The sequence below is a fragment of the Diabrotica undecimpunctata genome, chromosome 6 (assembly GCF_040954645.1).
Source record: "Diabrotica undecimpunctata isolate CICGRU chromosome 6, icDiaUnde3, whole genome shotgun sequence".
NCBI lineage: Eukaryota > Metazoa > Arthropoda > Insecta > Coleoptera > Chrysomelidae > Diabrotica > Diabrotica undecimpunctata.
Genome location: NC_092808.1, coordinates 28,926,533 through 28,942,984, shown reverse-complemented (window position 1 = coordinate 28,942,984; position 16,452 = coordinate 28,926,533). Strand labels below are relative to the sequence as shown.

The 16,452-nt window shown below is 31.4% G+C and overlaps 1 protein-coding gene across 2 annotated transcripts in view; it reads left to right on the top strand.

Annotated features, from left to right (window-relative positions):
• Positions 1-16,452, top strand: part of LOC140443331 (potassium channel subfamily K member 1-like) — a 210,356-nt gene that overhangs the window by 47,077 nt on the left and 146,827 nt on the right. The window contains exons 1-2 of one of the 2 annotated variants that reach the window (XM_072534527.1): positions 186-325; positions 1,391-1,573. In XM_072534527.1, coding sequence (XP_072390628.1) covers positions 301-325; positions 1,391-1,573 — 208 coding nt within the window. In that variant the 5' untranslated portion in view covers positions 186-300. Of the gene's footprint in view, positions 1-185; positions 326-1,390; positions 1,574-16,452 lie in introns of those variants that run through there. The other variant, XM_072534528.1, reaches the window with a different exon arrangement.

Genomic DNA, 16,452 nt, shown 5'->3' with positions numbered 1-16,452 from the left:
GATACCTCTATTCGTTTCTAATGCACTTATGTGATGTGCGGAGACAGAATACCGTGCCTCAATGTCTGCCAATTAAACAAAAGAGCTGTTCATTTGTCTCTGATTTAAATCCGGTTTTGTATTCATATGGAAATGTCATGAGTTACATGCTTACACATCCGACATTGAAATGTTATTATAGATTTTGACAAACGGATATAATAAAATAACTAAAACGTTATTATGTTCTGTTCTAATCCAGTCTATCTATATATAAATATTTGAAATAAATGCTATAAAGATCTTCGTCGACCGATAAACATGTTAGTACTAACCTCCCAGAAATGTAAGTAGTTATAAATAATAAGAAATAAATTTAAAACACTATTATTATAATAAATAGGATCAATGTATTAAGAGTTACGGAATAATAAATCATTTTAAAAAACCAATCTTCTCCAGGCCTTCTCTTGCCCCCAGGCAAATTATTTTGCTGAACATATAACTGTACAGTGTTGAGTATTTCTTTGCCAGACAGTCCAAACCCCCATTTACTTATAGTTTTTTTCCGAGAAGCTGTCTTCATCTTCTTAAGAAAGGGCAGTTACACCACCTCCAGTCACATCTATTTAAATAGAATTTCATTTTTTTTAAAAGTAAAATCTAGTAGGTAACGAATTCTGATATTACCTTGTGCTGCCGCTGGTCTACCTTTCTTCCCATTTACGTTTAATCCAAGTGTAGATTTCGGTACGCCATGCTCCATTACAGCCTTCTTTAGTAAAGATTTTTCCGATTTCACATCTCTTATTGTCAGTTCTAATGCTTCTTGTGAATACCTACTTCCGATACCACGATTGATAGTCTTTTTAATATATTTTCTTGGCATTTATTGCACCAAAAGAATAAGTTGTAAACAAACTTATGAACCACATTTGCTCCGGTATCTCCGTCCGCAGTTGCACCGATCACGTGTCATGTCAGGGTAATTGTGGACCCCTTCTCAATTACCAAACTATTTTTCTTATACTACGGTTACCGAGCACTAAATGGCACCTGAAGTTTACTTTGAGAAGTGTGTATTGATAATTTATGCATGTATTGCTTCTGTACTGAACCAAGTTTTTAAAATTTAACTCAACTACAACGCAATTTACCTAAATAAAAATATGACGGTCAGACATTTTAGTTGCTAACTGAATTTTTGTTTTGGTCGCTGAATGTCTCAAGAATTTGTCACTAGTTATTACCAGAGAGACTAAACAAACATGTACTGTAAACTTTATATTTTTTAATTAAAAAAAAAACATTAATGAGTGCCTCAGTTACCCCATTTCACTCTATTAATAGTGTTATTTGTTTCGTATTTAACTTATTTTCCGACGATTATACCTATTTTTCTTTGTTTCAGCAAATATGACAATTACTCGTCGTGGATTTTTCCGTTTTTTCATTTTCTTTAGTGGATATCTACTGTTTCTCGTCCTGGGATCATCCGTCTTTTCAGCAATAGAAGCACCTGAAGAAAAGGAAAAAGTAGCAAGTCTAAGAAAACTTCGAAGTGATTTTCTTAAAAACCATCCATGTGTACCTGGTAAGTTAAGTCAGTATTTTATATTTTACGTCAATTGTAATTACAAGTGTGAACACGTAAATATCGTTCCCTGGTAAATTAGAGTTCTATATGGACAACAGTTTTTAAATATGTTGGTACCTCTGATATTTTTTTATTTATTAAAGGAATAATCACCTAGTCCTATTATGGTTACCAAGCATTTTATGTTTAAACTAATCTGCTACTTTACTGTCGTAGGGATTCCCAATGGTTGACCTTCAAATCTATTAATTATTCATTCTCTCTCCTGATGCCACCCAATATGTAGCTTCGTCGATTTTTAATAATTTTTAAACTGAGTGTCCTTGTGTCGTGTTGTGTTTATTTATTTAATGTTTATGACATTCTCCATATATTATTGGATAGTCTAATTTTGACGAAATGCCCCTGAAGGTGCTCTAGGAGCGAAAATACTGGGGCAAGATTTAATAAAAACTGCGCTCGATATCTGCCTTTTATTCGATTAAAATTTATTAATTATTGTTGCACGCTTCATTGTTGTGGTTAGGTTCACTGCGCGAATTTAAACTGACATTTACACATGTATCACTATCACACATGTTCTAAATGTTTGGTGCGTTTGGGCCACTGGACTAGGACTTGATTATCTAGAAGGTTTTAACACTTCACTGTTTGTATGATTACGGATTCGCTTTTCGTGACCCTTGGCAATCTTCTTTATTTCTTCTTTAATTATTACTATACGGAGTTCACGATGTAGGTCTTTGTTGCGAAAATACCACGAAGCATTGACGATGTTCATTAGTATTTGGTTTTGGGCACTTGTTTTTGATTGATAGTTGTGAGCTTCTACCTAACCACTATAACTTCTTTTATTGTAGTTTCAGTTATTATATATATATATATATATATATATATATATATATATATATATATATATATATATATAAATATATATATATATATATATATATATATAAATATATATATATATATATATATATATATATATATATATATATATATATATATATATATATATATATATATATATATGTGGTTTCAGTTGTTTTCCGGGTTTGACTCCGCGTTAAATATTTTTGGTTTTTAGAAAAACCATTGTTTTGACGACGTTTCGGCAAGGTCACACTTGCCATTGTCAAGTCAGATTCTGCTTCGTCTTGAGTTTCCAGGCGAACTGCTTTCTCGGTCGCTGCACGCTGAGTTTAAATATCTTGTTGCGCTTCTTGTCATTGGTCCTGTGCGCAGAGTGGGCGTGGTCTTCTTCGCTATTTTAATTTTTACGTTTTTCTGCAGAATTGTTTTTCACGTATTTGGGAGTCTTTGGGCATCATCTCTGGTGTTTAAATTTTTCGGATGTTTTTCGATTTCTATGGCTTCTCTGATTACACGTTTGGCCTTATTTTCGATGTTGGCTAGCATTGTTGTTCCATTTAAGTCTATTTTATGTCCTGTGTTTATGACATGTTGTGCTAGGGATGAAGTTTTTTCTTTTCTTTCGATGGCGTTTCGATGTTCTTCGCGTCTAACCTGTATCCTTCGATTTGTTTGTCCGATGTACGATTTATCGCAGTCTTCACACGGGATCCTGTATACGCCTTGATTTTCCAATGCAACTTTTGTTTTTGCTGATGGTAATATGGTTGCGATTTTTCTGTCGGTGTTAAAAATAGTTTCTATTTTGTTTTTTTCTTAGAACTCTGCTGATTTTGTCTGTCGTACCCTTTATATAGGGCAGGATAGTTTTACCGACTGGTTTTTCTTCTTTTTCTGGATCTTTGCTGTTGTTTCGGGATTTATGTGCTTTTTCAATCGTGAACATGGAGAAACCATTTTTTCTTAGAGTTGTTTTGACTTTGTGCATTTCTTCATTCTTATGGTCCTCATCTGCCAGTTTCTCAGATCTTGTTATTAAGGTTTTTATTACCGAATTTAATTGTGCAGGATGATGGTGTGAGTCTGCGTGTAAGTACCTGTCAGTATGGGTTGGTTTTCGGTATACTGTATGTCCTATGCTTCCATCTTCTTTCTTAATAACTAACACATCTAGGAATAGAAGTTGTTGGTTATTCTCCCGTTCCATGGCAAACTGTATTTTTGGATGGATATTGTTAATGTGTTGTAGGAATTTATTAAGTTTCTCTTCTCCGTGCGTCCAGATAATAAATGTGTCGTCAACATACCTAAGCCGGGTTTATGCTTTGCTGTTTCTATTGCTTTTGATTCCATATCTTGCATAAAAAGGTTGGCTATGACGGGTGACAGTGGTGAACCCATCGGTGCTCCTTCGACTTGTGTGTACCTCTGGTCCTTGTAGATGAAGTAGGTGTTGACAACCACTACTACACTGATCACTAACCAATGCATTACTGTTAATGAAAACAGAAGATAGTTCATTTACACCGTCGATGGTGACGTGATTTGAGTGGAGGTTGTCGTGGAAGTTAGCGTGGCGATTGGCGCAGGGAATGGCACGGGGTTTGGCGCGAACATTTCTGACAGCAGAATTTTGATTGGCGCGTGAAGCGGACGATATTTTCTTAATGAGAGGTCTTCGTGTCGAAGGTAACCATATGTTATTATCTCTTGTATGAAAGTCTCCACAAGAAATTTCATAAACTGTTCATTTGGAATGTTGTCTTTTGATTGGTTTGAACGGTTTGTTAAAAAAAATTGTTTATTTTCGCTTGAGCGACCTCTTGAACCTTATTTTGGGGTATCTAATAAAAGTGATTATGTAAAAAATCTCATTAGAATATTTTTCCGAACGAACCCCAGATTTTTGCCTATTCTATTAAAATTTAGCAGTTAATATAGTATTATATGGGCAACAAAGTTCTTAAAATAACCCCGTAACTACAATTATTTTTTTTTCCGATAAAAGTAGTGTTCTTCTAGATTGTGTCAAACAGTCAAACACCTGAGAACAAACACCTAAGACAAGACACAAAAACAAGAATCTATAAAGCAGCAATTAGACCTATAATAACATACACGGCGGAACAAAACCTGACACATCTAAAACAAGACGACTACTAGAAACAACAGAGATGAAAATACTCCTACAAATATCAGGGAACAGTCTGTTGGATAGGGAGAGAAGCGAAAACATAAGAAGAGCATGCAATATAGTAGACATAAATGGATGGGTGACAAAACGGAAACAGGAGTGGAACGAACACATTAGTAGAATGGCAGAGGATAGGATAGTACAAATAGGAAGAGATAAGTCACCAAATGGACGAAGAAGTACTGGCAGACCAAGAACAAGATGGTGCGATAATTTTAACAATTTAGAAGGCTAATGTAGAAGAAGAAACAGGCTTTAAAGCCTACATACAAGAAGGAAGAAAAAGAAGAAGATAGAAGAAGTGGACGCTATTTCGGTTTGTTTTTTGCCTTGTTCGTTGAAAATTAATTAGTTCTCCGACAATAAAGTAACATGCCTTCTTACCCTTTAATATAATTTTTAAAATGTGTCTTATGAGACCTACATCACTATTTTTACAGTTTACATCTTTTCCCTTTCAACACTAAAGTAAAACATCTTACCCTCAGTTGTAACGTCTTATAGTGACCGTAATATAAGACACATCGTTTTTTACAGAAGATATTTCGCCTTGATTAAAAATTCAGTTCTTATTTGCATCGTAGATAAGAATTAATAATTAGGATACAGCAATACTGTGATCTTCAACATTATTTAATTAGTCACTTTAAATCAAACCTAACAATGACACAGAAATTACTTCAAACTCTACATAAATTATTAAAAACAACCTCGTAGAGAAAGCTTTTCCCGCTCTTTGTATGAGAACAAAGATCATAATTTTAGCACACCATAATATCACTAAAAAATATGTTAGGTTTAAAAATGGATATAAATTGCCTGTCTGCTTAGTCGTGATTGGATTAAACATGAGAAACAGTTTACCCGAAAGAAATATGCTTAGAACGGAATAATTTTGCAAAGTTCTGTTAAAAATATAAAACAGGTTAGATTGAAGATTTGAACTGAAATTTAATAAATGCAAAGAAATATATATGATATCATTTTTTTTCTAAATATAATTGTTCTTTTAGAAACTGCGGCTAATAACTATAGAGTGAACTAGTCTATATAAATATATGTAAGCCACTTACATAAAAAAGGAGAAAACGGTGAAATTTTTAGACACATTTTGAGTGTACTCGTGTATTTGTTGCCGAGAGGGGGCATTTGGGCCTGTAGGACCCATCGCCGGCTCTTCGGACTTCTTCCTATCCCCGGAATTGGATCGGGTATTCACCATCTTTGGTTTGTCGCTGGTAGAAAGGCTAAATACTACCGCTGTTATAAATAACAGTTCCAGTGACAAATATCTGTTATAGGTAACGGTTCCAAGGAACAGTTACAAAGTAACAGAGCAAAAATGGAAAACAGATAGGTAAAAATGATCTAAGTATTCCTTGACTTACGGAAGGAATAACTTAGTAATCAATTAAATTAAATGGTATAAAAATATAATGCAAAGAAAAAAATGTTTCTAAGTGTTTCTTGACTTACCGAAGAAACAACTTAGGACAGAAATATAGATAAATGAAATGTGTAAATGTGAGAGTAAAATATGGAAATATTTCTAAGTGTTTCTTGACTTACGGAAGAAACGACTTATAATAGAAAATAAGAAAAATCAAATATAGAAAAGATGTGAAAATATTGCTAAGTGTTTCTTGACTTACGGAAGAAACAACTTAGCATAAAATAGAAAATGAAAGAAACAAATGTATTAAGTATTTTCTTAACTTAAGAAAGAAAATATCTTAGATAAAATATCGGAAATAATAATGCAACAATGATTATGAAAATATTTCTAAGAGTTCCTTGACTTACCGGAAAGATCTACTTAGACAAAGTACAAATCAAAATATGAAATAGAAAAAGCAAGATAAATATTTCTAAGTGTTCTTAACTTACGGAAGAACAACTTAGACACAAAATACAAGAAAAATAAACAATCAAAACAAATATAGATCAATATATTATTCTAACCTGAAAAGGTCTGAATATACAATAATGCTAAAATAAAATGGTATATAAAAAAATCAGAAATAAAACAATAACTTAGTAGGAACAATAATAGCACCGACTAGGTCTACAGTAGAAGAGGCAAGCTCGACTGACCGATGAGAGAAAATCTACCTGCTTTTATGTAAAACAAATCCTTTGTTTTACGTAGCGAAAGTGGAATTTCCCTGCATCGAATCAATTAGAAATTTGGATTTGGCCAACCTTGGAATTCCCAAGTATTTTGACCGATATCCAAATTCCTTGATGCCTCCGGCACGGCTGTCACGCCTCCGGAGGACATAATATAGATTTCAAAGAGGTGGTCTGGTCTCGCAGATTTTATTCATCGCTATTTAAAAAATCTTTTGAGTATACCGGACACCTATGTTTAGTCTAATACAGCGGTTCTTAATCTTTTTGATAAATGGAACCCTTTTTAGTAGTCACTTTTATTGTGAAACCCCTGGTTTGTCTCAATATCTCTCTTCAATCCAATCATGACCCCCGGAGGGACTTTAGTGGTCATCGTGATGTCGTGTATTGTCCGTCTCCAAAAATCTCTGTCTCTGGTCATTTCTTTTAACTCAGGCATAGTATCTTTTGCATATTCCTGTAATTTATCGATCCATCTTGTTGGAGATCTTCCTCGCTATTTGGGCCTTCCACCTTTCCTTGTATAATGAGTCTTTCCATGTCTTCTGTGTTTGCTCTCAAACATGTCCAAAGTACTTTAACTGTTGGAGATGTACTTTACTGGAAAGTCGTTGGCTAACTTTTAGCTCTCTTAAAAATAAATTATTTGTGCTACGGTCGGTCCAACAAAAGGAATTCGTAATTATCGTCTCCCACGAAACATTTCACTAGCGTCTATCTTTCTTCTTTACGATTGTCTCAGGGTCCAGGATTCACATCCGTAGGTCAGTATTGGGAATATTAAGCAGTTGATGAACCTCTGTAGATTAATTATATGCAGCAAAAATAGCCGTTCGCAAACGTTTCAATTTATTTGCTTATTCTATCTTCAAGCCCAGTAATTGTTTAGTCCCCCCTGTCAATCCCCTATAAGCAAAATATAAATTTTTACATATGTTTGATACTATCCTCTACATTTGCGCAGAATTGGCATGTGGCTCTCTCCGCTTTACTCATTTTACAGAGTTGATATCTGATTGAGCAGTGCCCAGTGGTAATAGCTTTAAATACTTTAAGCCCCATTGTGTGCAGCTCTAAGAGTATTGTTACGTAGTAAATTGATGATAAAAATCATATTTTTTTTGGCTTTTATCCTGCAATGTTTTCCCCGTAGACCACTAGGATTAGAGGTTATGCTGTTTGAAATATCTTTTATTTAGCAACGTTATTTTTCTGTAATTCTTGGACTAGGATTTTATCATCTCATGCAGATGCTTTTCTCCGTGTTCGATGAGTTCCAGGGTTTTGTTATTTTTTTAGCTTATGAATTACTTTTTTAAACTTGATTAGTGATAGCTAGACTTCGGCAAATATGCATATTGCATATTTTGCATATTGTGCATATTTTATGCAAATATTTCATATTTTGGCATATTTGTATAAAAGTTTGCATAAAGTGCATAAAAGTTCAGATTTTTATACTGTATTTGAAAATTTTTAAACATACCAATTTATTTCAATTCTTGTATAAAATTTTGTAGTCATTTTAATCAAGAAATGATCTAAGTACGTAATCTCTACAGGTACAAAACATTTACAATTTCAAAGAAGATCAATTAAAGTAGCCCTCAACATTCTTAGAAAGTCTCGGTCACTGAGGCATTCAGTTATTGGATAATCGCTAAGGGTTCGCTCATTTGCATTTTATGATCTAATCCCCAAATCTATCTACAATTTATTGTATCTTAACAGCAGGTAAACGGCTAATAGTTTTGTTCCTAATTTAGGGATTTTCCAAAATCTCCCAGTTTATTGAATTAGGTACCTAAACATTTCTAATTTGATGCTCAGATTTGTAAATCATTTTTGTTTTGATATTCAAAGCGTAAACACTCGTTGTGCGTAACAAAAAGAAAGATTGTGATTTTATAATGCCTAAAACAACCAGTGCTTCAACTTGGATTAAACCTTATAAAGAGCTGTCTATGGATATGGGAAAAATCTACTGTTCAGTCTGTGGCAAAATTGTAAGTATCTAATATTTTCTATTAAATATCTAATATTTCATACATACAGGGTGTTTCCAAATGACACTTACAACGTTTGACTGTAGATACTTCTCGAAAAATTGAACAAAACGATATAGTTAATGAGGGGTCACAACTTATTTACTTTTCGAGATACAGGGTGTTAAAATTAAAAAAAATTAAATTCTTTTAGTTAATAACAACAATAAATTTAAAACCAATAAACGTATTTACTTGAAATTTAGTACTCGTAGGTTGTTTTTAAATGAAAAATAGCTTCCTTTAGTGAGAAAAAATTGTCCATGGTACAATACAATGGTGTGTATTTAGAAAAAATTTTCACCTTTACTTTTTTTTATGAAGTCAGCTATTCTAAAACACAATTATTTTTATTGTAATTGAATTAACAAAAAAAAAAACTTTTGTTGAATTTTAAAATAAGTTATATGATGTACTAATGGTTAGTAACAAAAACTAATTTGTGGATTAATACTGCATTTAAAACACTTAGCGAGTGTTTTTTTTTCCAAACCAGTTATTTGATTAACCAAAAACACCTTGTATATTTTTATATTTTAAAGGTTGGGTTAAAATAAAGGTTTTTATTTTTATTTATAGATAGCATGTGAGAAGAAATTTCAGATAGACCAACATGTGAGAACTGCTTCACACATTGCAAAAAAAGGAAAAATAGGAGGAAAACATCAAACTTCAATGGCTAAATGTTTCCAATCTACTTCAAAAAATTAGATGAGCAAGAAACTTTTAATGAAGACTTGTGTCGCGCATTAGTGTCTGCAAACATACCGCTTTCAAAATTAGCAAATATAAATTTTAGTTCGTTTCTAAAAAAATATTGCAAACTTAATGTTCCAAGTGATCGGTCTCTAAGAAGAAATAATGTGAACGGGCTATACTCGTCGGTGTTAAGTAATATTAAGGAAGAAATTGCAGATAAATATTTTTACATATCTGTAGACGAAACCACTTATTCCTCATTAAAGTATATTGCTCATTTATTGATTGGTGTTCTTAAAGAAGATACCTTACCAAAATCTCATCTTATTTCATGCCAGCAACTTGAGAAAACAAATGCTTTAACAATTTCGCGTTTTATACAAGAAATATTAGCAACTTTTTTTCTTCCGACAACTATTCCTTCTAATAAATTACTGCTTATTTTATCGGATGCTGCTCCTTATATGGTGAAAGCAGGACAAAATTTAAAAATATTTTTCCCAGATTTAATACATGTTACTTGTGTAGCGCATGGATTAAACAGAGTTGCAGAGGAAATACGAAAAACGTTTCCTCTTGTAAATACCATGATATCCAGTGTCAAAAAAGTATTTCTTAAATCTCCTATAAGAATTCAACTTTATAAAGAAATGCTACCTAACATTCCTCTTCCACCACAACCTATTTTAACGCGATGCGGAACATGGTTAGAAGCAGCTAATTTTTATGCAGATCATTTTGTTAAAATAAAGAACATAATTGATACGTTAACAGATGAAAGTTCCCAATCTCTTTTGGATTCTAAACAAACTTTTCAGAGTAACTTGCTTCAACAAGAACTTTCATTTATAAAATCAAATTTTAGTTTTGTTCAAAAAACAATTACTCAGTTAGAATCACCAAAACTGTCATTGTTCGAAAGTACAGCATTAATAAAAGAATTTGCGTCATGTTGTCGGAACGTTAGAGGTAATATTGGAAAAGATATTTTAAAAAAATTTGAAGCTACTATGGAAAAAAATAAAGGTTACCATATTGTTTCTGAAGTAGTCAGTGTTCTAGCTGAAACAATTAATTTAGAACCAAATGTTTTGGTTAGTTTGAAAAATGCTCCCGTTACATCAGTTGATGTTGAACGAAGTTTTTCCATATATAAATATATGTACTCAGACAGAAGCCACAAGTTTTTGTTAGAAAATTTTGAACACCACTTGGTCATTTATTGTTACCATAATTCTAAATAAGTTTATTCATACTTAAAAATGATGTAGTTACTTAAAATAAATGTAAATCTTAATGAATAGTAGGAAATATTTAGTTTTTTTATTTTTTTTTTTATTTATTTGTATGCATATTTTGTAAAATATTTGCATATTTTCGGGTCAACACGTGCATATTTATGCGCATATTTTCTACATTTTTATTTGCATATTTGCCGAAGTCTAGTGATAACCTTTCTATTTGTTGTTCTTCTCGTTAGTACGCCTTACTTACTATATATTCTGTATCGCATACATTGAGCAAGGCATTAAAATATCCTTTCTGGTTTTGATTATTTCATTGTAACATTACATTATAATGTTTAAGTTGATACCAATTATTACAACGTAAGTTACATTTTGTGATTTATCGAGAAAGTTAATATTTTATTTAACAATGAAATACGGATTTACACAAACACATTCGTGCTTGAATAAATAATGTCGCAATGTTTAACACATATTGCAGGATTGTCCTTTGACGTAGGTTGCCGTGTCCAGAAACTCTGGTCTATATTAATAAAGAGCTCAACTAAACTGATTTGTGGACAAACAGTTATTTATCTAATAGATTCGTTACTGTCCATGTTAAATTGTGGACAGTTAGAATGTATTTATATATATATATATATATATATATATATATATATATATATATATATATATATATATATATATATATATATATAGATAGATAGATAGAACGTTTATTGACCACTTTACATAAAGTTTGAAGTCCGTATAAAAAATACAATAAAAGATATAATAATGTAAACTTAAAATTAACTTAACCATATTGGCTAAAGTAATATACATATGTAAGTACAGTAGACTCCCTCTATAACGAGAACTAAAATGACAGACTAATTACCTCGTTATAAGCCGATCTCGTTATATCAGACAATCATAATACTGTGCATACATATGAATCTGTAGTTTTCTAAACCTTTAACTTCCTATAGTAAAGCCATTCGGAGCAATATAAGATGCTAATAAATATTGTTTGAATGGCGTTTTTGAAAATTTACTTTTATTGTCAATGAAATATATTAAAACATAAAAGAGTTGTTTACTTTTATTATCAATGATATACGTTAGAACAAAAAAGCTGTACTTAAATTTTTTTCCAACTACATAATGTATAAATCGTATTTTCAAGGATAACATAAACTATTGCTTCTGCAATTTTAAGAACTCTGTTTTTTTAACTGCTTTAAATGGTCAAGTATCATTCTATCATATATTTTCTAAAGATGTGAAACAGTTGTATTTATTCATTGTAAAGAAGTTTATTGCGGGCTGCAGTTAAGTTTATTGAGGGGCTGTTTGAAAAGGTATTTATTTATAGCCACGACCGGACTAAAAACGTAAAAAACACGTTTTTGGATCTTATTTATAATATATCTCTCGTTATAACCAAATTTGCCTCGCTATAGACGGTTATAGTTCAATAGCAATTTCACGGGACATCTAATGTATCTCGTTATAAGCGAAACCTCGTAATAACCGTGTTCGTTATAGAGGGAGTATACTGTATTAGCAGAAGAATTAAAATTAAAAATTTAAGATAAAAAAATCTCTAACCAAAAAAAAACAAACCTAAACTGTCACATAAAAAATCTTTGAAATATAGAAGTAACAAAAATGTGCAAATAATTAAGAATATTCCCGAATCGATGACTAAATAAACTAATACATAAAACTTAGTACATTTTAATAGCAATAATACAATGTGATATGTAGATAGTAAATCGACAGTATTCTGACCAAACTGGGTATAACGTTATACACGTTATAAAGGTGTATTGAGGTATTCTGTCTTTGAGTAAAAACAATATGTTAAAAAATGCTTTCTGATCCTATTTTTAAACAGTGGTGGAGACAGAATTTTTATTTCGTTAGGCAGATAGTTATACAAGTGAATATCAATTGAATTCTTTGTGCTCTTTGATAGTCTGAATCGTTGTGACCTAATTAAATCCCTCGATCTTGTTAGATGATCATGTAATTGAGGGTTTATAGTAAACTTATTTTTATTATCGTGAATTTCCAACAGTGTTGCATACATATAAAGCGAAGGTAGAGGCATAATACCCATGTTCAAAAATAATGGTTTACAATGATCCCTTAAATCCGCTCCAGCAAGTATCCTCACCACCTTCTTTTGTAATTTAAATATTCTGTCGGCATGACCAGAGTTGCCCCAAACAGCTATTCCATATTGTATATGACTATGAAACAATGAAAAGTAACACATTTTAAGGGTACTTTTAGGTACCAAATAAACCAGGTTACGCATTACAAATATTGTACTGGCGAGTTTAGAACTTAAGTTGTCTATATGGATGCCCCAATCTAAGTTGTCATCCATAAAAATCCCTAACAATTTGATGCTATATCCAAAAATGTGTCTTCGATCTGAACTGAAAACTATATTTTGATTTTTATCCTCGTTTAGTTTTAGTTTATTATGTGTAAACCAGTTTTTAATTTTAAGCACATCGTTTCCTATTTTGTTATTTAAATTATATTGATTCTGGTCGGTACTAATAACGGTTGTATCATCTGCAAAACATATACACCTTAAGGGGTGGGTATAATGAAATATATCGTTGAGATATAGAAGAAAAAATGTAGGTCCTAATATATATATATATATATATATATATATATATATATATATATATATATATATATACATTGAAAGTGATTATTTCGACCAAAAAATAATTTATAAATACGTAGGGGTATCAGGTAAAGTGGTCTCTAATAAAAATCTTTGTTTTTTTCTAGGAAACTCAATATTTCGCTATTTATTTGATAGCTTCATCAGTAGTACACTGTAAAACAATTTCAACATTACAAAAATGGCGAACAAAGACATTTAAAAAACACTTACAGAAATTAAAAGATTTCACAAATAAACACTGACATTGATGGTTGTAATGTATGTCACGATTAAATTGTCTTGCACGTTCGTTATAGCAATACGATAAAAAAAAATTAAAGTTACTTTAAATGTAAAAATAAAAATAACAATAAAAGAAACGTTAGAAGAATGATATTTCTTTGATGAATTATTAAGCTTAGTTGTTAGCAAATACTTAATACTAAAAATTCCGTGAAAGAAAGATTTGTAATGCAAAGTAAACGTTTAACTTACATGGTATGAAACAGGAATGATAACACAGCCCAACAATACGAAAAAATTTGGTGCTTGAAAAATAACGAATTTTAAATATTTTGGATGCTCTGATTTCAAAAGTGACTTCTTTTTCATAGTAGTTTTTTTTTAAATCGATGTTATAATTGTAACGAATGCCTGAAAACATGATTGCTAAAAAGCTAACAACAGGAACACCTAGGAAGAAGAAGCAGAGGCAGACCGCGAATTGGGTGTTTAGATGGAATTGAGACCGATTGAGGGATACTAGATATAAGAAGATGGCAACACAATGCCAGAAACCGAACAGAATGGTGACTAATCTTAGAGCAGGCCAGGATCCACAGAGGATTGTCGAGCCAAAGATGATGATGATGATGGTATAATTTTAACTTCGCTCGGAAAGATATACACAAAGGCATCTGGAAACCACCAGACGGACGTACAGTTAATATGATAGATCATTCTATTGTAGACTTAAGACACCATTCCAATATAATAAACGTTCGCACCAGAAGAGGAGCAAATGCGGGTTCTGATCACTAGTGGATCGAAAGCAGGGTAAGGGCTAGAATTTTAAACGTTTAAAAAAGGAAATAGGTTTTAAACATGAACGATACAATGTAGGACTAACAAGGATACAAACAAAATATAAACATCAAAGTAGAAAATAGACATGAAAACATAAATGCAGATGGGAATAAGCCACAATTAAAGGTTAAAATACGTTTATTGACGTTTCAATTTCCACTTGGGAAATCGTTCTCAAAATACAAACATTAGTAAATTAAAATTTTTTTTTTTGATGATAAAAATAAAATAAATAAAAAAAAAAACAAAATTTGTTTAATTTACTAATGTTTGTATTTTGAGAACGATTTCCGAAGTGGAAATTGAAACGTCAATAAACGTATTTTAACCTTTAGTTGTGGCTTATTCCCATTTAAATATAAATTAATTTTAAATGCCACAAGAAAATAGCTTCAGATAAATGCAGAGTGGGAAGGATACAGAAACATCATGAAAGAAGCAGCTGAAGAATTACTAGGCATAAAAGGTAAACAAAGAAGAACAAGAACGAATGACTGTTTTGACAAAGAATATCAGATTACAATAGAGAGAAAAAACAGAGCATATTTAATGATGCAATAGGGGTACAGAACCTGGCAAGCAGAGGATAAATATAAATAACTACGCAAGGAAGAAAAGAAAATCAACCGCAAAAAAGAAGAGATAAACTATGAACAAAAAACTTCAAGAACCTAAGTAAGCCAATAGAGGCGAGAAAATTTTACCAGAAACTAAACAAGAGCAAAAAGAAATTCAAACAAAAGAAGTAAAGGGATAAGGAGGATAATATTGACAGAACAGCAAGAAAAATTAAGAACATATAATTCCAGGAGACCGAAAATGTTTTAGATTATATTGATATATTAGATGTTCGTTTATAATATTCCATTTAACGTTTTTTTTATAAAAATATTACTTTTAATTATATGTTCTTAATATGTCATACGCTAAGTAAAAAATAAATTCTCCGCTACTGATACCCTTCTTGATGATTTCTGATTTCATTATTCTTTTGCTGTAGTATAATATCTAACATATGTAACGGGCAGACACTACAATAAGAGTAATATGTTGGACAGAAAAAGAATATGGAATGCATGTCAGAAAAATTATAAAAGAGAAAGTTTATTTCATATTGATTCAGAAAATCATTTTAGTATAAGGAATTATTTATTGTCTGGAAGTTCCTGGAAAGGATGTGCGAGAAAGAACGACATGTGTTTGTGAAGAAGACGAATGACCGTTAGAGTGAAAAGCAATATCTCAAAAAAGTATTTAAGGAACCAATCTCATTTAGATTATCACACACAGAACAAAAATAATGATGCCAATATAGTTTGACCTTTTACTTAAAAATATAAGATCAAAAATATTCCTCTTACAAAATATTTATAATATAAAGACATAAGGATAATAAATTCAATAAAATTTAAAGTGACTTCTTATATAACAAAAATGGTGTCTGGGGTTTTTATAAGATCTTGAATTTCTGTTGAGTCATCTCCACCGTTTTCGTTATAACGGTGTGTTTCTTTTACCCTCTTTCCGTCATTCAAGCGGATAATCTATTTTACTTTTAGAGCGCTATAATACCAAGATATACTACAGGTAATCGTATACGCAAATTTCCAGCGAATTTATTAGTTCAATCCTTAAATAGCCGTAATATTTAAAGTCGAGTATAAAACGACGCGACGTCGTACATAAGTAGTTATACTTTGTAAAATCGTGTGACTCAGTTTATGACTTAAATCAAACATTTGAAAATCCTTCAACCTAAAACTTTGTTTAAAGAGGTTCTGAAACTGTATTCTTCTGAAATCTTTAAGTTAAACAATTAATTATTTAAATGATATAAGATTGAATGCTCGAATAAATGAACTTCAATCAAATAAAAGTCAGATATCGAGCACAGCTTTTAATAAAACTTGCCCAAG